The sequence below is a fragment of the Dromaius novaehollandiae genome, chromosome 19, assembly GCF_036370855.1.
Source record: "Dromaius novaehollandiae isolate bDroNov1 chromosome 19, bDroNov1.hap1, whole genome shotgun sequence".
Taxonomy (NCBI): domain Eukaryota; kingdom Metazoa; phylum Chordata; class Aves; order Casuariiformes; family Dromaiidae; genus Dromaius; species Dromaius novaehollandiae.
In genome coordinates, this window is record NC_088116.1 from 8403921 (window position 1) to 8429959 (window position 26039).

Genomic DNA, 26039 nt, shown 5'->3' on the forward strand with positions numbered 1-26039 from the left:
AGTGAAGGGACCACACTGTTTTCTGCGTCTGCAGGGCGCTACCTAAGTACTGCTACCTGTACCCTACAGGTAGGGCTACTACCTCAATGTCAGTGATTTACTTGTAGTACCATTAACTGTATATCAAGTGTCTCAAACACAAGCATTCACGCAAGCACCATGCTAAATACGACTTTTGTAGCCCTGACTCTTCTAACGTCTCACCATTGCTCTACAGCTGCAATTTTTACTCTCATTAGCCACCTAACATTCCTTACAGACACGTGTCTTTCACTGTCCTCCACCCAATCTGGAACTAACTTACTGAGTAAAAATACATGACTTAAAATAGATTAAAACAGAAGTGATTTTGCTATGCTGGTTTTTAACTAAATAGATGCCTTAACAAGATACACAGGTCTTCCAGAGCAAGCCTGATATACAGCAGAAGAGCAACGTGATCCGAGGCACGAGGAGGAAGAGAAGAGTGCAGCTCCTCTACACACCTTCAGTCATGTGTTTCCCATCACAAAGTTTTTTTCCCTGGTCTTCCATTTCTTTGCACTACAGAGGTGTCATGAAGAATTGGAAGCAATGCATTAAACGAAGGGAAGAGCATGCTAATGACTTGTTAACACAACATTATTTTAAGCTGCGGTATCTTCTTGAATAGGTGCAATGGAATCAAACAGCAGTTATTAATGCCATGTGATGGCACAATGCTTTCTTTTAAGCTATTACAACAGGGCTTGGCTTCTTTTTCATAAAAAACAGTACATCAGTTGCTAAGTTGGTGCATTTTAACAGCTCTACAGCATCCTCTGTGCGTGGATATTATCGAGCACACGTGGTACGTGCACAGTACCTATTTCGCTTGCCTTGATTACCCCTTCTTTAACACCAACAGATAGCTATATAGAAATCTAATAAAAATATACAGTTCATCAGGCCAGTTAGAGTTTTTTTTGCAACTGACAGAACAAAAAGTAAAAATACTATTCTGTTTTTCTCTTTGCTGCAATTAAAAGGTTTTTGAAGAGAAATGGAAAAAAAAGTCTTGTGCAGCTGCTTAAAGCATATGGTGTGTATTTTAGCTGTGCTATAAATTCTTTAACAAAAGTGAAGACTTTACAGTAGATAGAGTAACAATCTGTTTAAGAAAGCTGCTCAGCGCAGTGCCTAGGTAGGGTACCTGCAAAGAGCGTGCACTCCTCACCAGCTTGCTAGTTTGACCTCGAGTTGACAGGAGAACTTTAAGAGGGACTCAAATCCTTCAGTTTTTCCATTTTTCCTCTTACCATGAAACAGCTGCAACTTTGAACCCTAAGAACCTTCCTTCCTTTCGTGCCCAGATAAATCCTGCTTTTCCCAAACAGCCGCGGGCAAGTTCAGCTCCCTCCCTCTCACAGGACAGCCTGTTCTTGCTTTTCCGACCCTCGATCCTTGATCCGCGTCAAACTAGGACTGGCAAAAGGATCCAAAGGGGGCCAAAGTGCCAAAAAAAAAAAAAAAAAAAAAAAAAAAAAAAAAAAAGTCAGGCACATGGCAGAAAGTAAGAAAAAAGACACTTTGCAGATGAATATGGCAGAAGTTCAGTTCTCTCAAGGTAAGACAACGAGAAGCAGCTGTCATCACTGGCTGTGTGCGTCTGCACTCACCAGGGGATGCTAACTACCTTTAACATCAGCTGCCAGCAGCTCCAGGGAGCATTTGTGCAAGGACAGTGCTCGCTAGTACTCGCTCCTGCTCCCGCGAGGAGCTGAGAGCACCGAAACTCAGCACACTCGCTTGGGCTCAAACTGGGGGGCTGCGGGAGGGCAACGGGACAGCGCGTTACACCATCTACCAACCAGAAAGGGAGGCGGACTTTCCGAAAAGCTGGGAGAACGCCTTTCTAGAGAACAGATCAGCAAGCTGTTTGCTGCTCCACTAACCGAGGAGACTTAAGAGCTCATTGCCTTTGATCCTGGGAAGTCCTCAAAGAGCACAGGGCGAGCCGGAGCGCATCCCGCCTGCTGGGGCACCACCGGCAAGGCCGGCCGGGCCCCGCGCTGCAGCAGGGCACGTGCCACGCGCGGGAGGGACGGGACGGGACGGGACAGGGCAGGGAGGGAGGGAGGGAGGCAGCAGCAGCCCCTGCCAGAGCAGAAGAGCAGTCTGCGCTGTGCAATTTCACTTCCAGTTTCTCAGCAGGAGAAGCAGCTACGCAGCTAAATGAGCGGGTGCTTTCACCTGTCCGTTAGCCTCCCATCCTGCCTCTGCAATAAACAGTCATCTAGAGCCCATAATTGCTTTCTCTGTCTCACACATGACCAAAACTTTGCTTATGTGTTTTAAAAATTAGGGCAGAGGAATCCTTGCAAGAACCGGCTCATTAGCTGCCTTGGTGCATAATCCACCTGCGCACGAACACTGCAATGCAATCTTTTACTAATATTTTATACTGAGCTACCCTCTTACAAATCACTGCTGCTTCATTATAGCAGAACGAGGCCAGACACTGGCTTATATAGAGCCTTGCAGTCATTTTGGAATAAACAGAGGAATAATTTGCACTCGCAGAAACAGGGGCTGGATTACGAGGACGCTGGGCAAAACGCCGCACCCTGCGCGACCCTCCCCTCCCCATTACTTCAGCACCCGTCAAGTTCTCCTTTTTGCAAGGATGTGAAGATACTCTTTACCCTGCTAACTGAAACAGTGCTGCCTAACTGAATTTTGCATAAATAGTTTCCCACCACTGCTAGCATTTCACCCAAACGGGTGTCAGCAGGATAGCGGGCCTTAATATAGACAGCACACCAGCTGCCAGCAGGAACTTCAGCACCTTGTCAATTATATAACAATAACAGGGTTTGGGCTGATCCCCCCGCCGCGGCTCCCGGCGCAAACCGCCACCTCCGTAGGGCTCGCTCGCGCACCGGGCGGGATGCGGGAGCACCCGCAGCAGCTCCGCGGGGTGGACGGCGCCTGCTCTTCCCCTCGGGCCGGCACGTACGAGGTTTGAGCGCGGCACGGCCCCGGGCGCCTGTGACCACGCTTCATCCGAGCTGAGTTGCCTACAGCTACGTCCACTGGTCTAGGATTAAACGTTACTCTTCTCCTGGGGATGTTTCCCACCCGCGCTGCAGCCCCGCGCTGGCGGCAGGCATCCCACGCGCTCGTCGAGGAGAGCGCAGCCGTCCTCGAGACGCTGAAGTATATTTAAATCACCTTGCCGAGCAAAGATGTTGTTTCAACTGCAATCAAGCCCGCCAAAAATAAATAAATAAGCGTTTACATACTTGTGTAAACAGAGAAATGAAACGCCGCAGAGCCGCCGTCACCCCAAAAGGCTGCCGCGTGCTTCTCCCACTTCCACGCTGGGATCCCAAAGCAAAAGTTGACCCAAAGCATAAAACTGTTCCTGTGCTCCTGCTGTACACAGGCAGTCACCCAACACCCACACCCTGCTGAGTGGATATTAAAAGATAACAATTATCCACTAAAAATACATTTACTCCACTTTGTTGCACCAAGTGGTCTAACAGGGCTTGCACCGAAAAGCTGCAAAGCCCCGGGCCCGCGGCGGCCAGACGAAGGCTCTGCGCTTTGATGTATGCTGTTGACTTCCCCAGCGCAGAGCAATTTGTAATAGCTTCGCCACGCTGTTGTTTTCAAAGCTCCTGCTACATCACAAGCATTTATTTCTGACCACAAAATTACATTTATTCAACAGAAAGCAGCTCAGGGTCTTTAAGAGGTTAACTTCTGGAGTGCTTGGCTGCTCTCCAGCCTCTGTACTAGAATCGGCGCTAACGCAGCAGCGCACAACAGCACCCAGGCTAGCCGTGATTAATAGAGTGCTGAATACGCTGCTTTCCACATACACACACTTTTCATTCCCCTGCTTCCATAGATCATGGACTTATCCTCAAAATATCTGACTGAAATTGAATTTGGCTTCTCTCTCAACCGTTCATTTCCTATGTTATGCAAGGTTATATCCTTTTCTGCATGAGCAGAACCAAACCAGCTGCAGCTTTTGAGAAGAAAATGTGTTTTCAATTATGAAGCTGGCCTGAATATTGAACCACAGTTCTACTGCTACTCTAATTGAGCCATCATGGAGTGAACCTACAGGAAAAAAATTGTATTAATTAGGTTTGTAAATTTAACATAAGGAAATTAAAGGGGGGGGGGGAGAGAGATGAATATCAGCTCAGGAATACTCCTTCAAAAACGCAGAAGGAAAGCGTGTTTCAAGTTCTTGAGGCACACACACATTATTAAAGTGCTCTTTCGAAGGCACGATTAGCAGCTCCAGCACACCAGTCAGGCTTCCAGCTTCTGTTGTCCACATATGGAAAATTATTAAATTACTCTCCTGACCAAATTAATAGTTTGAAGAGCAGCGCAGGTAAGCGGGGAGCCGGAGCGGGCTCATCAGAGTCGCAGTAGTCTCGAAACGACTTGCTCAGCGAGAAGGAAATAAGAAATGGCTTTCACAGAAGTAAAGCCTAGTGTTGTTTTGGAGTATCTGCCTTAAAGGGTTCTCCAAATGAGGGATTACTGCATTACTGTTGGACAGTGCTGTTATGCCACATGAAAAGAATGCTAATGACCTCAGGAAATCCTTCCCCAGCCTTAAAATATCTATTTGATGACTTCACAAATGCGGATTCAGACGCTAGATTTCCATAGCACAACTATGCTATGTTAATTTACAGCACTAAAAGTTTTTCGTATTTCAGATTTCATGCACAAATATCCATCCACTCATGTAAACATGATAATGCACAATAATCTACTGTGTTTGAATGGTTTATTTAGACGGTTGCTTGAAGGTGTGCCTTGCTAACTTGGAAATTATATATAATCATTTTAATACTCAAACGATAAAGCTCTTTAGCCTTTACTGACTCTGCCGTGTATTTAGCCCAGGATACACTGAGCACGGTATTAAGAGGATGCGTCCTCTGGTTAATTGTAGGCAAACAAAAAAGGAGATTTACGATAGAAACAACAGGAATTTTACACCTCTCCAATGAATGACTTCTCTCTTGCTCACAATAGCCTATTTACACCAGCCAAGCTTTAAATCTTCCAGGGAAGTTGGAAAAGCTACCCACAAAAATCAAAAGGTCAACGCCATCCGCTTTGAATCAGATACAACATTCTGTTCATTTCAAAAAACTGCACTCAAATTTCCATTAAAATCCTAAATAAGGGACAAGTACGATAATAAAATGATACTTCAATGATGAATTAATAGCATCTCAAACTGCACTCTGAATGCATTTTAAAATTTGTAGCATGCTAAATTCCATTTCATAATGCTTTTACTTTAACTGTCACCAGAAAAAAACCACACTTACTCAAACTTCCAAAATTTATACAAAAAAGTTATTTCCAGCAACTAATGGAAACTGGGTATTTGATAATTGGAACAGTTTTCATCTGTAATTTCTTTTGATTGAGATAAATAGCCACAGAATATGAAACACTCTGGTTTGAAGTTTTTTATTTATAAGTTCATATTATACAAAGCCAAAGTAAAAAGGGGGGGGTGGAGGTAATTTATCAATATACATGACCAAACTGAGAAGAAAATTCAGCTAGCTAAAGTGACCAGTGGATTCACTAAAAAAAGAAGAAAAATAAGGAAAAAAAGAACGAACTAGCCACAGGTTTACAAGCAATGTCCCATAAGGCATGCGAGAGAGGATATTTAAATATGTGAGCTTAAGTCAACCTCCCTCCAAGTCACGCCAGGCTCACCGAGGGTACAGTTCAAGGACAGTTTAAGTCAACCTAAGCTGGCACAGCCGCGCTCCTCCTGCCCTTGGCTTTGCGCCTCCAGCCTCTCCCCTGCCCGGCAGGAGCCTGCAGCGAGCTAGTCCAGGGAAAAAACGGGAAAAACAAAACTTTCTGCACACCGTGGGATCAGACTAGCCAAAGTGCTGAGGCAGAGGTGGGAACGCGGCGATATCCCTGAAAGCCAACCTCAAACAGCCTGGACTGCCGGGGGACCGTACCCTCGGAGCTCCTGCCCCTCTGCAGCGCCCAGCGGGCACCGTTCCCACAACTAGCACCGAGCCCTGCTGGAGCACAGTCATCCCACGAGGGATCTGCCCATGCCCGCTTCCTCTCTGGGGTAGAATTCTAATTTAATACTACTTTGACATGCAAAAAGGACCAACTTAGTTCTCCCATCAGGGAGCAAGAAAAGGATACAGCAAAAGCAGTAGGGGTGGAGGTAGGAAAGACAGGGGCAAACGTGCTGGAGATTCTCCCACATGGGAGAACATAGAAGCTGCATCATGCAAAGACATTTTTTTCCAGCTTCTGTGTCAGAAACAAGTGAGGAGGTGGCGGTGCCCAAGGTCCAGTCATACCTACCCACGCTGCCTACAGAAGCTGCAATCCGCATTCAGCATCCCTGCAGCATTACCAACCTGCTTCCTGCAGGAGGACTCCAAAACAATATGTTTTCACTTTTTCTCTTTTTACCTTTATTGTACTTATTTACTCCTCCTCCTCCTTTTTTTTTTTTTGAAAAATATCCTACTCTGGGGTTGGAAACTGAAGTCGCTATAGCAGAATCAGAGAACCTCTTATAAGCAGATTGCTCCCTATTCCTCTTTCCTCACCCATGCCTACATCCCATGTGTGACCAAAAGGCCCTCTGCCACCTCCTCCCAGGCCATTAGCTATCAAGAGACAAGTAATACTCACACCATGACAAAGCAACTCCACTTTGCTCGTGGGGCGGGTGTCCTGCTGCAGCTCTATCGCTTGCTGACCCATCTCAGGGCAGAGCAAGAGCAGGCATCTCCAGAGGATTAGAGATGGTGGAAAGCCTACACACTTAACACAATTTGGTTCTGACCTACCTGGAGCATTCCTCTCATGAACTTTCAGAAAGTCAGTCTTAACAGTAAACAGAGACCAAATCTATATACTGAACAATAAGTTGTAGCTTGGCAGAACAGGCTAGTGCTCTTGGTATTTTGAAACGTCTCCAAAACAAAGTAAAATAATAACATCTTCTATGAAATACCACATTTCACAGTTAAATGTTCTGCATTTATGAAGTCAATGATGATTAATTCAGTTCTTTTAGGTTTCTAAAGTCCTGTCTACAGAAGAGAGCCTGAAATTACTGGGCTAGGAGATGCAACAGTACAACCTTGCAAAATATTCATGCGTCACTAATGTAAGAGGGGATTTTACCAGCAAGTTTTACTCTCGTAGTTTCTGAGATTTCACTCATACCATTATAAACTTCACTTTTACATTAGCGAAGCAAATCTACACAAGAGGAGTGTGATGAACCACACCAAGATAACAGTGAACTGGAGCACGTTTCTCCAGCAGACAAGATCTAACAGGAGAATCTTCCTTCACTGTAGCAAAATTTGGATGTATGACTTTTACTTGATCCTGAGACGTTCCCTTCATTTAAGAACAGTGCTGAAAGCACACACACACTTCCGTCACTGCACTGCAGACTTGAAACTAAAGTGAAAAGTTTTTAAGAGCATTGCAATTCACTCAGACCAATAGTCAAATAGACTCACACAAGTCATTCTTTGTCCTCACAAATTGCCATTAGATAAATCAAGGGCAGAGTTGTCTTATTTATTTATAGCAATACCTGGGAAATTGAGTAGTAAAATAAAAAATAGCATACTGCTTTTAAGATGAGAAATTATTGCCTATTTGGGATACATATTCAGCAGGATGTGCAGGTAATCAGAAATGTAACCCTCATTAAAGATAATAGTAGTTGTGTACTTAATTCCCTATGCAGACTTCTGAAAACATGCTCCTAAATTTCTCTGCGCTCTGATGGGAACTGCAACAGTATAAAATCAGCTCACAACTTATTATAGATTTGGAAAGTAAAAAATGTTGCCGGCTCAATACAGCTGACTTCAAGAGAGCAACTCCACAATGAATAACAAAGTCTGAAGTTAAATCTAGAGATCTACTACCCTACTCATGCACTTTTTAAGGATCTTTTTAAGGAGAAAAAGAATTTTCTAACTTCAGTCATGGCATTTCTCTAACAGCAGCGCAACAGCTCCCATCTGCCCCAAGCACTCACGTGGAGCGAGTGCTTCAGCGCTGTCCACGACTAAAATGTAAAGTTCTGTAATTGGTCCAGCTGCCTTTTCTGATAGAAATGCTTCAAAATTACAACAGCTGGCTTTTAAAGTTGTGATCATGCCAATCATGTGTTTCTCAGCAGAGATGTGAAGAGAAATCAAAGTAAGAGCCAGCACCAGAGTTGCTAACACTTTCTCTTGGTTTTCCAACAAGCCCTTTAGAGAACAATGTTTCAGAGGCGAAAGGTTTATTGTGAAAACAATTGTAATACCTTAGTATTTTGGCATGGGCACTTCACATTGCATGCATTAAGCGTTCGAACCCACTACCAAGTCACGGAGGCACAAGGTGTTTGCATGTGCCACCTGAGCCACGGTAATGGTGAGCTTACGCTCAGGCACACTAAATGTAAAGTGATTTGCCTAGTTTAACTCATCACAAACACACATCCAGAACATGCAGAAAGGCTGAACCCCAGTAAGGCTCTCTGCTCAGGGAGCTCCGTACCCACCAGCCTGCTGGGAAGCAAGATCAAAAGCACCCAGAGAAGTATAAGCTCTTACCTCTCCCTGGAAACTCTTCAGTAATGGAGCTACCTGTTTGCGCAGGTCCTAGAAGACAGAAACAAGATATTTCATCAGAAAAAAAAAAAAAGAAAAGAAAAAAAGAAAGGATATGTCATTGTCAAGTTTTTCCTAAAACCGTTTTCACTTCTGGAACACTACTTAAATCTTGACTGCATTTTAAGGGAGCTTTGGTTCCGTTAAAAGTATATCCAGCACTCATTTTGAACAAGTCTGCATTTCCAGTTTGACATATACCTGTATCTGTTGCAAACAGTATTAATTAACAAAACCTTAGCGATGTTGGGTAAGTACTAAATGCTTTCAATCTCATAATTCAGCTGAAACACTAATACAATTAAAAGTAAATGCCTCTATCTACCCAAACACCAGCTACACCCTCTGAACTTACGCCAAAGCCTCCTCTTGACTTATGTAAGTTTTCCCAAAGGGAATCTAGGCTGCGGGAAGACGACTCTGGGTCACCACTTCAACTCAGAGCGTTGCCATTTTGAAAAAGGGCCATTTTCTTCTTTTTGTTCCTCAAAGGTGCTCTGACTTTAGCCATCAGAGAAGAGGAGAAAAGAGTATTATTAGCCAGCTTCTGTATAACCCAAGATTTCTTCTTCTTATAACATGCTTAGTACTACGAAAGTCATTAAAATGCTGCCCACAGAACTACATATTTGCAGCATATTTTTATTTAGCAACTAAGATCACTTAGGACAAGAGAGGCATTATCTACCTTGTATATAAAATTCTCAGTGGTTCCACTTTTAAGCTGGTTTAGTCTAATTTACTTACAAATTCTCAGAATTATCACTATGGGCCTGCCTGATGAATAAAGTCCTGTAACTCTGTGGAGGACGCTGCATTATTCAGGCACAGCCAAGAAGCTGGATGCCTATTTTAGCTGTAGTAATCCACTGAGGAGCCACAAGCAGCCACTTCACAGTGCATCCACAGTTAGATGTATATCTACAACACAGATATAATAGTGCATGCAGTAACACTGTGATGCTGCATCGTTCAGGAGGGCAGCACAGGGAGGGGGTGGATTTCCCATCCTTGGAGGTGTTCAAGACACACACGACTGGATTAATGGGGGTGCTAAAGTCCCAGTTTGAAGGGCAGGTGGGACTGGAGGCCTCCAGACATCACTTCAACCAAGAGTCCGTCCTATGAGTCCCTGACAATACTGCTCACAACTGGGACAGTCATGAACCACCTAAGCAGCCCTGAGATCTTTCCTCTGCTTGATACAGGCCACAGCTGCAACGAACCCTGGGCCTTTTGGAAAAGCGGGTCACCTTAAAAAGTTGGGAAATTCTCTTTTCCAATGCAATAATATATTTACTTTTAGATGTGGAGTCATGCAACATACTGGATGTTGAACCTCTCACTGGTCCGAAATCTCCTCAGTCCTGGATTTAATCTGACTTGCTGAAGGAAAACGAGACTTTCCAGACAACCGATTTCTGCCATTTAAATGACAAGTGCTGGAGAGAGCTGGAACAGGCGCTCTCCCGCTCCCCGAGAAGCGGCTCAGGGGGCCAAACGCAAATGAAGCTCTCAAGGACAAACCATCAGCCAAGCTTCACTTATTGGAAGGTTATTGCACTAACATGCAGCTAATCCATATCAGGTTATAGATAATGTAGCAGCTTTATAAGCCCCCTCTTCGGCACCAAATCAAATGCTTTTGTTCTTAGACCAAGTCAAGCCACTGAAATGTTTCCTGGTACTTTTTGTTGTCTATTTTAGAACAGAAGAAGGGTAGACACTGTCCTTGTATATCAACAGCAGCTATAAATTATGCCTCTACCAAAGCAAACCCGGCAGGTTTAGCAGCATTTCCCACTTCCTGACTACTCTGGGAGACGAGAGGGCTTTGCACATTTTATAACATGCTTTCTGTGTAATCCGGCGATGATGACGTTGAAGAAAATAACAACAATAACAATCAATGGCCAAATAAGTGCCTGCAAATCAGGCCAAAATCTGGCGTGCCAGGTTTTAATGTGCAGTGCAATTACAAAACGAGACACCAGATTTACAATTGGGATACTGACATCTTTTTAAAATTTATAAAAATCAGGAAAAATTACACCATTCAAGCAAAGCAACATTTCACGAAATAAAAACCGCAGTTCACAGTTTTATGGTTTCTGCCCCAGTATTGCCTCTAAATTTACTGACATGTTTGGCGCCAACCGGCAAACCGATGTCAAAGCCGAAAGCAGAAATACAGGCGAGCTGACTGAAGACGAGCCTCAGGTCTCTTATTTGCGCAGCTCTTAAGCACAAGAGCGGGGCGCCGTTCCCACTGCTTAAGCACAAGGCCTGAGCACCAGAAATCACCCGGATACATCCGCAAGTGACAAAGCGCCCCAGTGACAGCCAGCGAAATAAAGCACGGGCAAGCGGGAGCCGTGCTCCCCTGCGCGGGGACGAGCTCTCGCCCAGAGCCTCCCTTCCAATTGCATCTTCTGACTGCGGCAAAGGCACGATTTGGAGCACCTCGTATTTCATGACATAAACTACGCCAGCCCTCTGCCTCCATATTCAGCTTTAGTAATGAGAGATGTCGTTGTTCAGGGGGGAGAGACGCGGGAAACGGAGGAGGAACATGGGGAGCATCCCAAAGCCAGAAAGCCCATCGGTCAAGCTGTCGAAAGGGAGAAAAGCTGCCGGGTACAGAAACGATCAGACTCCCAAAAGGCCTTCGTTTAGCAAACTCAGGATGCTAAGCACTCATCCCAGCCATCCAAACGTCACCAAGCAGAAGTCTTGCCACAGTTGGAGAACGTATCCTGCTCAGTTTGGTGCTGGTGCACGTCATCGCAGAGGTGAACGCAGCTCAGAGCGGCTCAGGCCCTGGGCAAGCGATCGGTCCGGCCGGTGACCAGCCTTGGCCATCCCGGGACACCCCGCTCATTAGAGCGCGTAGTTTAACGTGGTAAACGGCTTCGATATCTTGAAATTTGGGCAATAACTTGAGCTCTGTTGCAACCGGACGGTAGGGACGCGGCGCCCCACGCCCAGGCTCCTTCGCTTTGCACAGCGGGCAGCGGAAGAGGAGCAGCTACGAGGAGTTTGCTCCAGGATTTCAAAGGCACCCAAAGCATGCTGTGCAGGTAAGCGGGGGAACGGCACACGCCGTGACAAGAGGAATAAATAGGCGTAAAGGACTAACTATCTTCATACCGTTTCTGCTTCTCTCCCCCCTCGGAGGAGTTTATGGTGCAGGCCACTTTCACAAGTGCTTACTTGGCTAAACAGCATCAAACTGCAGACAGCTCCCAACGAAAGGGAAGAGAAAATAAACGTGCAAAAGTCAGGACTACACATGCCCCGAGTCACCAGCTAAAACTCTGCTGGCGCCATTTATTTTTGGCAGTTGGGCAAAATTCCTCATCAGACTTTGTCTCAAAATATTAAACTAACATCAAACAGAATTTTACCTTCTCCGCACCGAAGCGCATGGAGAGAAAGCCGCTCGGGTCTGGCCCAGGGGACTGTGCAGCGCCGCTCAGCAAGGACGCCGTATGATTTATTATCTGTTTAAGTGTAGTGGCCTTTACTGCCTGGGCTGTGATCAAAACAGGAAAAGCAACCAACTCCAGCCCTCGCGCACAGCTAGCAAATCACCGGGAGCAGGCAGCACGGCGAAAAAGGGAACGTGCTATCGAACATTAAAACAAATGATAATTTATCAGCCCAAATGGATTGAAATATCTGAGCGCTCCTATGCAATCACATTATTAGCCTACTTTTGCAATGCCATCTGAAGGCGCTCGCTCTCGCTGTGAATGATTTATCAGGATAGAGCAGCGCTCCGCAAAAGGCCCTGTCGCAGGCAGCCTCGGCATCTGGAGTGGAGACTATGAATTAGGATGCTGTATCATTATCTGAATCAAATCTGATAGCTGAAAGCTAATATAGCGTTTTCCTCTGTACAGGGGCATAAACAACTAGTTTGTATTTTGATCCAACAGCAACACTATGAAATCTGAATCCAAATAATTTTTTTTTAAACTCTCTTTCCATTCACATTAAAAAAATCTCTCTGCAGAAAATAAACCAAGAATAAACCTATGGTAAGAACCTGGGTAGCAAATGCATCTTTCTGACAACTAAACTATGTTATTTATCTGTCACCATCTTAATACACTGTGTACAGTACAAAGGACACACCAATGGTCAGGCTACCAACACTGTATTTTAATTTACTGGAGGTCTGAAGCTACACAGCACCTTCTGATCTCCTCTCGGACTGCTCGGTCTCCTTTACCTCCACCCAGCTTATCTGCAAATGTCGCAAGCCGAGTCCTCCGCCCCGGGCCTGATGAAGTGGTCCAGCAAAGCTGAGCTTGCCCCGCACGCTGTTATCACCTGCAGAAGCACCGTGTGCTTGTAAAACAAACCCCAAACTGGGGCAAGCGATCCTTCCTGCTCCTCCGAGGCCATGTTTTCTGCGATTTGCTCGATATATCGTCTGCTCGAGGGGTGCATCGGCTGGGGAACGTCACCGCGGCAGTGAAATCCTAAGGAGCAGCAGCCCCCTCGCAGCAGCAGCAGCCGCCACATCATTAGCTCGGCTGTCACTACCTATTTTGGGGCTGGCTCGTCACAAGTGCGATGCTACGGCTTTTCTGCCATCTTGCCCTCTTGCGTCTCCGTCCCAGGTAGCCTCCACGTAAGAAGGAGCTAACAGCTGGCGCCGCTCGACACTGCCACGCTGGATGCTTTCGCAGGAGGACACCCACCCCACCACCCAAAAGCAGGACAAGCCCCGATACACATTTATGCCGGGAAGGTATTTGCCAGCTCAATCTGCATGTAAGTAAGCCGCAGGCCGACCCGGGAAGGCACCCTGCTTTCAAAAGCTGGCAGCCAGCTGCAAACCCCTCCTTCGATAAACAGCACGCTGCTATGACGAATATTTGTTTCTTTAGAGCGGAGGAACGTTTATCCGTGTGCCCTCACACGGGCAGAGCTCCACGCACTTTGTCCACACGTCTGTTATCTCGCTAATGTTGTTGAGTTTCTCCGTCATAAAAACGGAGCTGAAAGGGGCAGAGGTCAACAGCAGCCAGGCATGGAGTATTTGGCAAGAAACTTGGCATCAGCTTTGGAGATGGGTTTGGTTATCATGTACTTTAAGCACACAACCTGCCAACGTGAAACAGAAAGCCACGGGTTAACTAAAATTATTCCTGCTATCATGTCGGCTGCTTAATTAGAAAGATCCAGCCTTCCCCCTGCTGCAGGTAAACTTATGGACGAGTTGGGATAGACACTCACAGGATTTCAATATTATTTCTTCGTACCCAGAATTATGAAGAAATACAGCATATACAGTTTCTCCATCAGAGATCCTGGGCAAACAGGTTTGGAAGTTTACTAAGGGCAACACTGAAGTCTTTACGCTTGATAAGTTCCCACAGGCTGCACTAGAAGAAACCGAAGTCCCGGATAGTTGTCCGAACAGGTATTACACAGTAGCTTAGATGACTTACTTAATTCCTAAAGTGTAAGACAAATTAAATCATATGAGCAAAAAACTCTATTGCTCAATCCACACTATGATTTAACAAGATACAAAACCTCTTATTGCTCAAGACTGCTGAAGTATTTACTTGAAATCTGATCATTAAAGAATGAATCATGTTGTTATCAATTTGCTATGATATTTTTAGTTATTTTAATACATTAACGTGCCAGTGTTTTCTCTGTACAAAAATAATCATTTTAAGTTACATTTATAGAAATGCTTCTGCCTAGCACAATGATAAATAAAAAATCTTGATTTACAGTAGCAAAATGTACACCACAATACTTTCTGAAATATTTTAGCTCACAGATCCTGTGCAAATTCCATTAGCTTTAATTATTTATTAGCAGTAGATTTAGATTACTGTTCTTGACCTATTTTTCAGTGTATGGACCCACCCAGCAAGAAGTGAAAAAAAAATATTCCATTTGTGAAAGGCTGATTTCCTGAGAGCAGACGCCAGCTTGAAGGAGAAAATTAAGCAAAAACACATCCATCGTAATTCACGGTGAGAAGCCTGCACTTCAGAAAAGGTTACGGAGCAGGGCAAAAGCAGTCTACAAAATGAAATATAAAAAAGATTCCCTGAAAAGCAATGGGGTTTGCAATATTTAACCGTCTCAGGCGTAACCTTGCAGAGCTCGAGCCTCGTGCCAGTCCCCGGCGGAGGGGAGCCTCCACAGCCGGCACGCAGAGGCAGCTTCAGGCGCTCTTTGGTGAACCACCGGCGTTTCCATCAAACCCAACAGCCCGTGCGGGTCTGGCAGCCCTGGGAGAAACGGGTCTGGAGCTGGCAAGGATTTCGGGGCTGGTGCGGTGGCTCATTGCATTGGCGAGGAGGCAAACTCTGCTCTTCCCGGGCACGAGAAAGTTGGCATCTCCTCAAGAGCATCTGTAAAGGCGTCTACTTGCCACGCGTCCGTCGGTCGGGGACTGGCATTTTACTTTCAGTGCAACTACTCGCTGGAAGAAGTCTTACTGGAATCTTCTTATAGTTTCTTCCAAGTTAAAATAAATAAAAAGCTAACAAGCTTACTCTGCGCCTATGCAGCAACGTATAAACACTCACTGGTTACCTCCACAGCTGTTTAAAGAACCAGCTGTGCAAAAGAAGCACTGCATCCATATATATATGTGTGTATATACACACATACATACACACACACACGATTTTTTTTTTAATCTAACTTTATGAACTAATTTACTAAACAGCACATTTTGGAATCATGTTAAAACCCCACTGTCACTTATAAAACAGCAAGTTAACACTGCCTAGAAAAGACACTGAACAGGAACAATTCAGAACTTAAAAACTGGAGTTGCTAGGAAACAAAAAAATTCATTCAAACAAAACCGATGCAGGTAGGGCACCAGAAGGAGCCGATTCGAAGGAAATGAAAGCCTGAGAACTGAAATTTCGGCTTGGGGGGGGGGGGAATAAAAAAGGATGGCTTATTTTTGACAGGTCAACAATAAACCCTGAAAAATCAAGCTTCATTTTTAACAAACCTATCAATTTTAAAAAGCTACATACTGGCTAATGACCCTGTGAAGGTTTCTCCTCCTGCTGAAGCTTGTGCTGATGTCTCGTTAAACACCGCAGCACCTGCTGACGGCTCCAGCAGCACCAAACACAGCTCCACCGACGGACCTGTCTCATGGGAGCAACCACCCACCCGTGCCACCCCAGTCACCAGAACCACCCGCTGCACGTAACCAAGCTTCCAGAAATCTTCCCAGGTCTAGTTTAAAACTGTACATAGCACTGCTTCAGTCAAACTGTCAAAAACACTGCTTTCTAGCTGGAATTTGATTAGCCGACTTAAATACTTCAGAAGCTCTGAAGCGAGCTCTTCCTGCCGAGAGGACAACCACGTGCTGGTGAAAGCCAGGAATCTCGCCGTTCCTCGGGCTTGGGCCACGTTACAAAAGCTGATTATGTGCTACCGAGTTTTGGTAAGTGCTTGCAGATTCTGCTACATGAATAAACCTCTCTAATAAAGCTGAAAACAAACTTGCTTCCCATGCATCCCAATAAACCGCCTCACCTACGCTCGTCAAACATTAACGAGAACCACTGTCTCTCCAAAACCTTCAAGCCATCTCACATGCGCTCTTCCCTTGCATTGAGGTTTCCCATGAAAACAGATCCGTAACGTTCCTCCCAAATCGCGTCCTGCAGATCTTTCCCCATCCACTCCCGCAGCCTCGCTTTCCTCTTGGAAACTCCCACTGCCAACAGGGCTCACGGCGCTTCCCGGCCGCCCGCAGCTGCAGCCTGCGGAGCAGAGGTCTCTTTTCAGTGCCAAAACGTGAAAGGCCCTTTAAAAAAAAGTAATTACTCCGAGTCTTAAAAAATTAACGTGCCTAATGAGAAGCTAATGACACAGGCCACGACACCGCAGAAAACGCGTCTAAGTACTGCGGTCCAATTACCATCGCCAGTTCAAACAGACCAGCGCTCCACACGGTGCTCTGAGAAAGACGACTATTTAATGCAAAACCACAGTTGCGCCTGCAATTTTCCGTGCTGCCTCCACCGCGAGCGGAGCGGCGTGTGAGCGGGCGCGCGCCCGGCCTCGCGCTCCAGTGCTCCTTCGCGGCTGGCAAAATCGGAGGCCGGTGCCTTCCCTAAACCTCCCATGACGGCAATTTTAGCTGCCTTTACGTCCCTCTGGACGCCCGTGCCCCCCTACCCTCACCGACGGCCCCGACGAGGCCTCCGCAGCGGTATCACAAGTCCGCCCTGTTTCCCATCCATGTCCTCGGCTCCTCCGCGCCGTCGGCAGACAGCACAGACTAAATCATGCTAACGCGAGAACTTCAGATGCCCGCAAAGGTGAGAACTTAGAAAAAAAATAAAGCAGACCACCTCAAAACGTTGGCATATGGGCTCAAAGGATTTACTACATCTGATTTAGTATACCTGGTAAAAACACCTCCGCATCAATGTAACCGTCATCCTCCTGACCTCAGTGAAAAAACACGGTACGGCTCTTTTCACCTTGCTTCGGTAAGTGAAGCAGTTTAGAGAAAACAAACTTGTGCTGCCGCTACACATCCTGGCAAAACTCCTGCTGACCCGCGCTCGGGCCCAGCACGCATACGCTGTGCTGGTGCGCAGCAGAGACGAATGAATCATGCAGAGGAAAGGGGGCAAAATCACGCTACAGGCGTAGTTGAGACATTTGCTGTTTGTTAGGGGAACTCGAGAAATAAATAAATAAAAAAAAAACGTAAAGCACTTTGGAATAGCAGCGTCTTCTCACAACTGCGAGATACAGTCTCAGCTGGGAGCAATTCCCAAACCCATGTGCTGAACTGTGAACCGCTCCAGTATAGCGCAGGGAAAAAAATAGGAAAGAAACCCAGAGGACTGGAGATTAAAACGAGAGAGGGGCAGGGAAAGAGGGAGACGGAGAGGCAAGCGTGCAGCCTGCCGTCCCTGCGCACGCTTTTCTCGCTGTCATCGACGCACGCAAGCCTAGCAGTGAATCATGGCCAACTCAATAGCAGATTAAAATGAGACATACTTGTGTAATAATAAATCAACAGAACTAATACAAGCTTATCTTGTACTAACTCAGAAGGGGGAGGTGACAAATTGCACTTAAGGAAAAATAGTTTTACTGTTGCTAGCATAAGCTATGCGTCTATAGGAAACGGCTAAATTTAGAAAGCCAGCTTTTGATGATAGCAACGGAAATTAATTCAAGGTTTCTTTTTTTTTTTTTTGGAGCTCTAGAAAGTAACTCGTCTTCTTGAAACTCTCACCAAAAGTCGAGACTTCAGCATGCCCTGCACTCCCTTGCCTACTCCCGCCTGCTCTTCCCCCTTAAAAACGCAGGACTGCTCCTCCGGGCTGCAGCAATTTAGGGACTTGATGCAGTTTAACAAATTCCCTATCTCTTGGCTGGAGCTGTTTGGCTCCGACAGAGGAATCGGAGAAGTCCATAAACGTCTGGAGGATTTTTGCAGGCTTTTCCTTGTATGACTATATATGGCAACTACAGATCAAGTTATCTACAATCGTTTTAACCTCAGCTTCAAACGTTTTACCTTATTCCTATCTTTGTTGCAAACTTCCTCCATCGGCAATACTGCTAAATGAGACAGCCACCGCCAACTACTCCTCTCAAAAGCATTTTCCCACTCTTTACGTGACTATAAAATTATGCACAAAAATACTTGTATTACAATACACTTCAGTAAAAATGAACATTTTTATATATAGTTAGTGGACCAGAAGGAGATGCTGTAAGTTCACATTTTCGTTTACAGTATCCTGCTGCTACCAAAGACGTGTCCCGCTCCGGACATCACGTTCCCTCCGTTACCGCTTACCTGATATACCAACCACCACCAAGGGCCCAGAAAGGTCTGACACGAACTGGTGCCAGAAGTGAAATTTGCTCTCAGAAAACAAGGGAAGGTCAAAATTGACCGTGACCTCCTCCAGACCAGCGACGTACACACACAGGACTCTGTAGACTTGCTCAATTCCTTAATATAGATCTATATTACCATATCTTATTGCTAAGACTGTAGAGCATTTAAATCCCCCAGTGTTTTCCAGGGAAAGATCTGGTCCTGAGTGAGGAGAGATTATATCTTCCCCTCTCAGAGATTCAAGATGCCATTGCTATTTAATTTTACTTATCTTTAAGTTAAAAAACCCCCTTACTTATTACTTTTATTTTTTAAAATATATTTATTTATTTATTTTATTTATATCTAGAGCCATATGAACGCAACAGTGATGCAGACAGGGCCTCTATGGGAAATCAACACGCTCCTACTGAGTTGTTGAACACCATGATATTTACGTTGCATACTTCCAGCATCTTAATAATTTCGCTAAAAGTTCTGAAATTCGCTGAATTCACAAGGGCTCGCTTTTACCTGCCACTTCGAGAAAAGATGCACGGACAGCCTCAAAGTATATATATACTCAAAGTATATAAAGTTTTCCCAACAGATTACAAACTGTGACATTTCTGAAGCAGTGATTTTTTTTCTTCAGCTAAGGCAGGACAAACACTGAGGACTGGCCTTTGACAACAAAAAGGTAAATTAGGCAAGCGACATTATGGACTCTCTTTATCAGTATTCTTTTCTTTATTTTATCAGAATCAATATTGATTTAGCAACTTATTTGACTTTGCACTTCCACTTACCGGATCCAGACTGTCTATACTTAGAAAAGGAAATAAGAGTTAATTATAAATTTGATTTTGAATTTTCACCTTATTGAAAGCTTCCAGCAACTTAACCCAGACGTGTTACCAAGTCCTCTGGATAGGGCTAGTCTTTTGTCTAGAAGATGAAGATGGATATGGCATAACCTAGGTAAGACTCTGGGGATGATCGTGCCTTTTGTAAACCTCTTGTACACTAAAAGATGGAAAAATTAAATTGAAGCCACATCAGATTTAGATGAGTGGAAGGTTAATTTTAAGTACACACCCGGGAACTCCAGTTCCAGAACGGAGCGACTCGGTCACTGCTGAACTTCTCCTTGCCACCACACAAACTTCAGATTAGTCAAAGAAATGCTGGTAAGCGTGTGGCTGAAGCATTTCTGCATTTGCACACGCCAATGCCTGTTCATGCTCATTTTGGAAGCTCCAATTCCGGCCACTTTTTCAGTGGGGATTCTCCGGTGTCCTCCTCCAACTCCAAACGTGCTGTGACTCGCACACCTTCCCCTGTGTAAAGCCCAAGCGCTCCCAAAACAGTTGAATAAACAGGTGACCGACCGCTACCCGCTGCAATCCTTCTCTTCCTTTCCCTACTTCATATCCATGCTTTACCCTAAAAGCTGACGTGAAAAAGCTGGAAAAGAATGAAGTCTCAAGCACCAGTGAAGCAGCTGTAGGACCAAATCTGCCTTTGCCCGATCCTTCCTTGCACGGTGCAATCTCTACGGCTTGGGCAAAAACTGCAGCACTACACGGTGACCAAAAGGGAAATCCTGACTAGCAGCCTGTTGCAGCACTTGTGCCGAAAGGTACTGGTGCGAGGACTGGGCTCTTATAGCTTTTACATAAATCAAAATAACCATTACTCTCTTTGATTTTTTTTCCAGAGTGCGCAGCACTAATACGCAATCGCTCTCAAGCCCCCTGCGGCCCTGGCAATGACTTCACCCCATTTAAGCAGCTTGCGAAATGTAAAGACTGGAGCATACCCTACTCTGATGGGTTTTCTGAAATACGCATATACAGAACAGCTTCATCACATCACATATAAGTAGGCTACTAGAAACAGTGAGCTAACTTTCTAATTAGAAAACTGTGCTATTTTATTCTAATGCTGTTCAAATGTTGAGATTTCATCATGAGGGATGTAATTGCAAGTTAGACGAGTGACTCCCGTCTGGGGAAAAGAAATAAACATCTTCACGCTATTGTAACTGCATCCATATTCTGGAGTAGAGCAAACCAAAACCCACATACCCGCCTACTGCTAACCGACATTCATTTCTATACAACTTTCAACCATAAACCAGCCTCAGGCTTTGGGGATTTTCTCAGACGGACGACCTCCTCCGTTGCACGCAGCCCGGTCCCCCTCTCCTCGGAAGCCACGTCAGCACAGGGCACCTGCAGAAACTTTCTACTTGACACCAACGAGGGGGAACTGCCACCTCACTGGAGGTCAAAAAGCCACTGAAACGGCTACTGCAGCATTTGAACGGTCCTCCAGGTCTGAGCAGGACGGAGGCAATCCGCTGGTGCAACCGATTCATCAAAGCAGATGATGCTGCCCAACATACTATTTTTGATGTTGCTCTTGAAGTTGTTGGAATAATTAGAAATACAGGGAAATGTTTCAATGCCATTATGAGGTGTTGGAAGCATAAACACCTGTTAGGTACAATTGCAAGAGAAAAAATATACTTCAGTTATAGTCCATGAATATATTTCTAGTAGTCCAGAAGGTAGGGGAAATGACTGCATTACAAAAAGGCACTGCTGAAGATCTGGAGCAACAGAAACCAAGCAAGACGAATGCACGGACTGGGTCTCCAGATTGCAACCTGCAGTCCTCCAACCACGTCATTAGGTATTGAAGTTTTACGGCTTTTCGTCCTTCTCCTCTGGCAAGCAGAAGGGACACGTTACCCACGCCGTGGCCACACGTGCTGGCTCGCCTCCAGAGAGGTTCCTGCCGGCCTCTTAGCACAAACCGGATTTCCCAGGCGACCTTGGCAATTCCCCCACCCGCTCCATTTGCTGCCTCCCAGAACCCTCCATGTTCAGCACCCTCCTTCGGATCATCAGTTCCCTTTTTTTGAAAAGGAAACCATTAGGCTGATCCAAACCAGCCAGGGTTATTCCCCCCCATAGACAGCTTGTCCAGTACTTCCACTTTTCTGCTCAACTCTTTTAACAACCCCAGCTGACCCTCCAGAGCGTCATCGTTCAAAACCGGCACTCCGTGGGGTGCTCTAGGGTCATAAAACAGGAATATTGGCCAGATTGGCATACAGAAATATTTAATTACTGGGTAAAATACAAAGACGTATGTTGCAACAGCAAAAAGCACTCCTGAAAAAGTGTGAAAATTATGGCTCATTTTTATGTAAGCTGGAGTACAAAAGTATAAATCATGCTACTTACATTAACTAAGCAGGAGAATTTCGATTTATGCAAGTAGGAAGCCAGAATTATTAAAACCTTTCTCTGAACTAGGACTGTTAACTAATAGCTATTTTGCCCCTTATCAGCTGCACAAACAACAATGGATTTTAAATCAACTGAATGACCTGTGAACTTCTCCTAAGCAGAGGGGATATAATTTAAGGCAGCCAAGAAAGTTTCACAGAGTCAAGAGGGCTCCTCACAAGGGGCACATGTGGAGAGAGTTAAAGCTTCAAGCCACTATTTCCCCCCCCCCCACTCAAGTGTCAGCTGCGATAAGCCAAAATTAACAACCCTACACTGTACCACTTCAAATCAAGGAGGAAAAAAAAAAAAAACTTCTTGCTATTCAAAGTATTTTAAGTTGCATAGGAGCATGGTATCTAAATATAGACAGCAACAACAAGAGACAGCATTGTCCCTTTGGGCACGCTGAATATTATCTCGCAATTCCCATCTTCCTGGGCTGAACCTCACATCCATTTTCTTGTTATTTTTCTTACTTACCAAAGTGTGTATTAACCCCTACCTAGTTTTAGATGGATCAATTTAACAAGAAGTGGAGCAAATGAAAAAAAAAGAGGAAATCTGGATTCCACAAACTCACAAGAAAGACTTCCAGTAATTTTACTAGCTCCGCGTTATTGTCCAACAAACAGAGAGCAGTTGCCTTCTCTTTTCCAAATACACAGTGAATCTGTTCTTAAAATGAACAGTGCATCAAAATAAAGTTTCTCCAGCATACTAACACTGCAAGCTAAATCAATATTTTTAGATGGAGAAGTGTCTATGTATTTTTCTCCAGGAACCATGCATCTTATTTTCACATTTCAACCAGAAACTAAGAAACACATCAATAACTACTATTTTCCAAACACTTCCTGGGAGCACAACCACATTATTTGGAATCCAGCAGATTGATCTGAGCTTTTAAAATTGAACACTGAATGGCAAGCAACACAGTTGGCCCTGACTTCTGAAGTATTTAAATATCTCACGCATGTTCACTTAATGAACCTAATACACTTAGAACTTTGACAACTTTTCATTTTTAAGCTGGCGTCTATACAAAATTTAATTTTTAAAGGCATCTATAAATTACGCATGACACCTATTCTGAAAAAAGGCAATTCCCATCCTCAGTGTGGCAGGATCCGTTTATTTTGTGAAACATATTCTCCACGTTCAAGCAACTCGAAAGCCATACTGACATATGTTTTTCAAGTGGTATGTAACTATTCTAGGATTTCATTATTTAGACAAGTCCCATTCTAATGTAATGACAACATTAAGTAAACACAACTATTTCTGGTGCTATAATCCCACGGCTCTAACTACAAATGACGAAACTGTTAGTAAGCGATAGGCCCAGATACCCCATAAATAAACCATTGTGCCCTTAACCACAGAGTAAATATGCTCAGGTGAGTGCACAGCCAGCTGTAGCAGGACCTAGACGGGGCAGAAAAATCTAAACTGCAGGCGAAGTTATGAAATTGCCCTTTCCTAGACTTACTGGTTCACCTTAGGAAAAGGGAAAGACCTTGACGTTAGCCCCCTTTCCCCCTTTTGCTGGAAGCACCATGGGTAATGCTAACCGTCGGCCTGGTTCGCAAAGCCGGCAGTCAAGATTTCCCTGAAACGTACCTAGAGAGTGAAAAAGCGGAAAGCTCCTCACAAGCCCTGCTTCACACTCTGGATCTGACCCAATGCGGACCCCCAGCTCGGGCAGGCTTGCTTGCTGGCTTGCCCAAACGCTGCTGCAAAATCAGGCTTGACATTTTCAAGAACAAGCTCTTAGAAGTTTTTCTGTTTGTTTGATTTTGGTCACAATCATTTCCTTCCTGAAACCACAGATAAAAATACTTTTTCTCAACGTGCTAAAGCCTCAAAACAGTTTCTGTTCAAACCCTCCGTAGAAGGTGGTTAGAAAGGGAGCGTCAGGAGAGTAACGCACATGCAAGAGCAGGGGGATGAGACCATCCTATTAAAAAACCAAATATATATATTTATGTATGTGTGTGTGTATGTATGTATTTTCTATAGTCAAGCCAGTCGGTATATCTGATCATATCAGCTTTGGGGGATTAGCTCGTTTTTACACCTCTAGCCACAGCTCCTTTTTGAGAACTGACCACTTCAGCGCAGTTCAGGTACCTCTCACCCAGGCCCGGGCCCCTCGCTTCGAGCGAGCCAAGGGGCGAGCGCGCGGTCCCGGGGACGGCGAGGCGGGAGACGCCATCTCGCGCAAGCCACCGAACCGGCTCGTCGCGGCAGCGGAGCGTCGCTCCCCGTGACTCAGCCTTGCAGCTCCGACGGTCGCTTATCGTGGCAATACACGAACCAGGTGCTTCAACCACGTTCCCCTTCCACCTGCCTAAATCCGATTTTGGTCATTTTGTTCTGTTCATCTGACGTTACCATATGGTCACTATTTGACATGTCACTCTTTAATTTCTTTAGCTGTTGTGCACTTGTTAAGATGCAGTCAGGATCACTCACCTACTTTACAGAATAAGGGCAAAAATAGGTTTAAAATGCCTGTAGTGATCTTCCTCATACAGTATGAACCATGTTCACCCTGAACACTTTTTAAAGATTCAACACAGAATAAAAAACATCTCATTTTTGTTTTCAAGTCTAACACACAGGGCTCTTGTCACCCTCCTCTTCAGCCTGCAACCAGTAAGTTACAGCGTTCACAGCTGCAGAGAAGCGTCCTCTAAATTCAATGCTAGGTCTCAAGAAAGTTTAATCTTGAAGCAATCATTGCAACAAGTACTCTAGTTCTATATGAACATATCATAAACTGTCACCAAGTCTTCATACCCAATTTGTCATACAGCAGCAAAACAGACACGGCCTGCCTCCGTGTCTGTAATTGTGAGGCACTGTCTAGCGGATGCGCAAATCCTGCTTTCTGGTCATGGCACACATAAATCAAAGAAAAAAAAATCTGCTCTATTAAATCTATTTGCTCCGAGAGAACTGGGATTTATCATCTTCTAAAACAAGTGGTCAATAAGACTCAGAAGCGCTTAGTACAGATCTTGATGAATCAGGATGCCACCGGTGATGCTGTAATTGTATTTGAGAGGAATCCGCAAGCAGAGAGGTGAACGCCGCATTTATTTCAGTGCATAGACAGTCTGGGGATTAAATGCATCCTGCCTGCAAGCATGGCAGCATTTTCCCTCTGCATCCCCTCGGGGAAGATCCTTCACAGGCTGTCCCAAGAGATGAAAGCAGTAAGACAGCAGATAGGGCTACTTTAACAAGTAAATCTAAAATGGCTATTTCTTATACAACCGCCACAGAAGAGACTGCTGCTAAGTTTGTCAACACGGCCTTAACCTCGAGCACGCTAAAAATCAGCGCCGCTGATGGAGAGTGCTAATCATTTCTAGCCGTGCAGCCTCGGAGACCGTAGGCTTGTGACGCCTCCCCGCAGGGGCGAAGGAAACCACGAGCCGGGCTGCTCCTGGGCAAGGTGCAGAGGCTGCGAAACGCAGTTCCTCCCCGGCTCGGCTCTGGGAGGGGAGGAAATGTGTGATTCAGTGCCGCGCCGGGATGCCCCGCTCCGGCAGGCCCCGAGCCCGTGTGCACCGCAGGGGCACCGAAGGCAATCCGTGGAGCAGCACCACCATCCACCGAGGAATAAAAACCATTTAATGACTCGGGAACGGCAGGGGCACAGCACTCTCTTCGAATCACATGATGCTTCCCAGCACAAAAAGATAGCTCAGTTTCTCACGCAGGGCAAGAATTTGGTCCCGAAGGACAGAAAGGAGGCTTAAATAGCACAACCACATAATTAATAAGGAATCGAATATAGTTATACTGCAAGGACAACTCTGGGAGTTATTAAATGAACCACAAACTGATCTCTCCTCCCTCCCGCTTCTGGAACAGAGGAATCTGATTCTGCTGCTTTAACTGTTTGAAATTTGCTGCAACAAACACTGTGCGAAACCAATGTCCTTCCCTAATGCAGCGACCCGTTCTAGTACAGCGCACAAAACACTTCCAAATGATTCAAAAGAGTATCTCTCGCGGCGCTCAGCCAGGCAGCTTCGAAACTTGGATGGCCAATTTGCATCTGGTTTCACTTTTCGGTAACAAAACAAGAAACACAGGCATCATTATCTGCGAGCCCCAACAGGAAGGCTTTCAGATGTACTTAGGAACTGATTAAATACT

At 45.2% G+C, this 26039-nt stretch overlaps 1 protein-coding gene across 11 annotated transcripts in view; it reads right to left on the reverse strand.

The window, feature by feature from the left end:
• The window catches only part of CUX1 (cut like homeobox 1), a 274945-nt gene that overhangs the window by 154952 nt on the left and 93954 nt on the right, over positions 1-26039 (reverse strand). For all 11 annotated transcript variants that reach the window (XM_064523404.1, XM_064523405.1, XM_064523398.1 and 8 more), the window contains exon 3: positions 8637-8684. In XM_064523404.1, coding sequence (XP_064379474.1) covers positions 8637-8684 — 48 coding nt within the window. The remainder of the gene's footprint in view (positions 1-8636; positions 8685-26039) is intronic.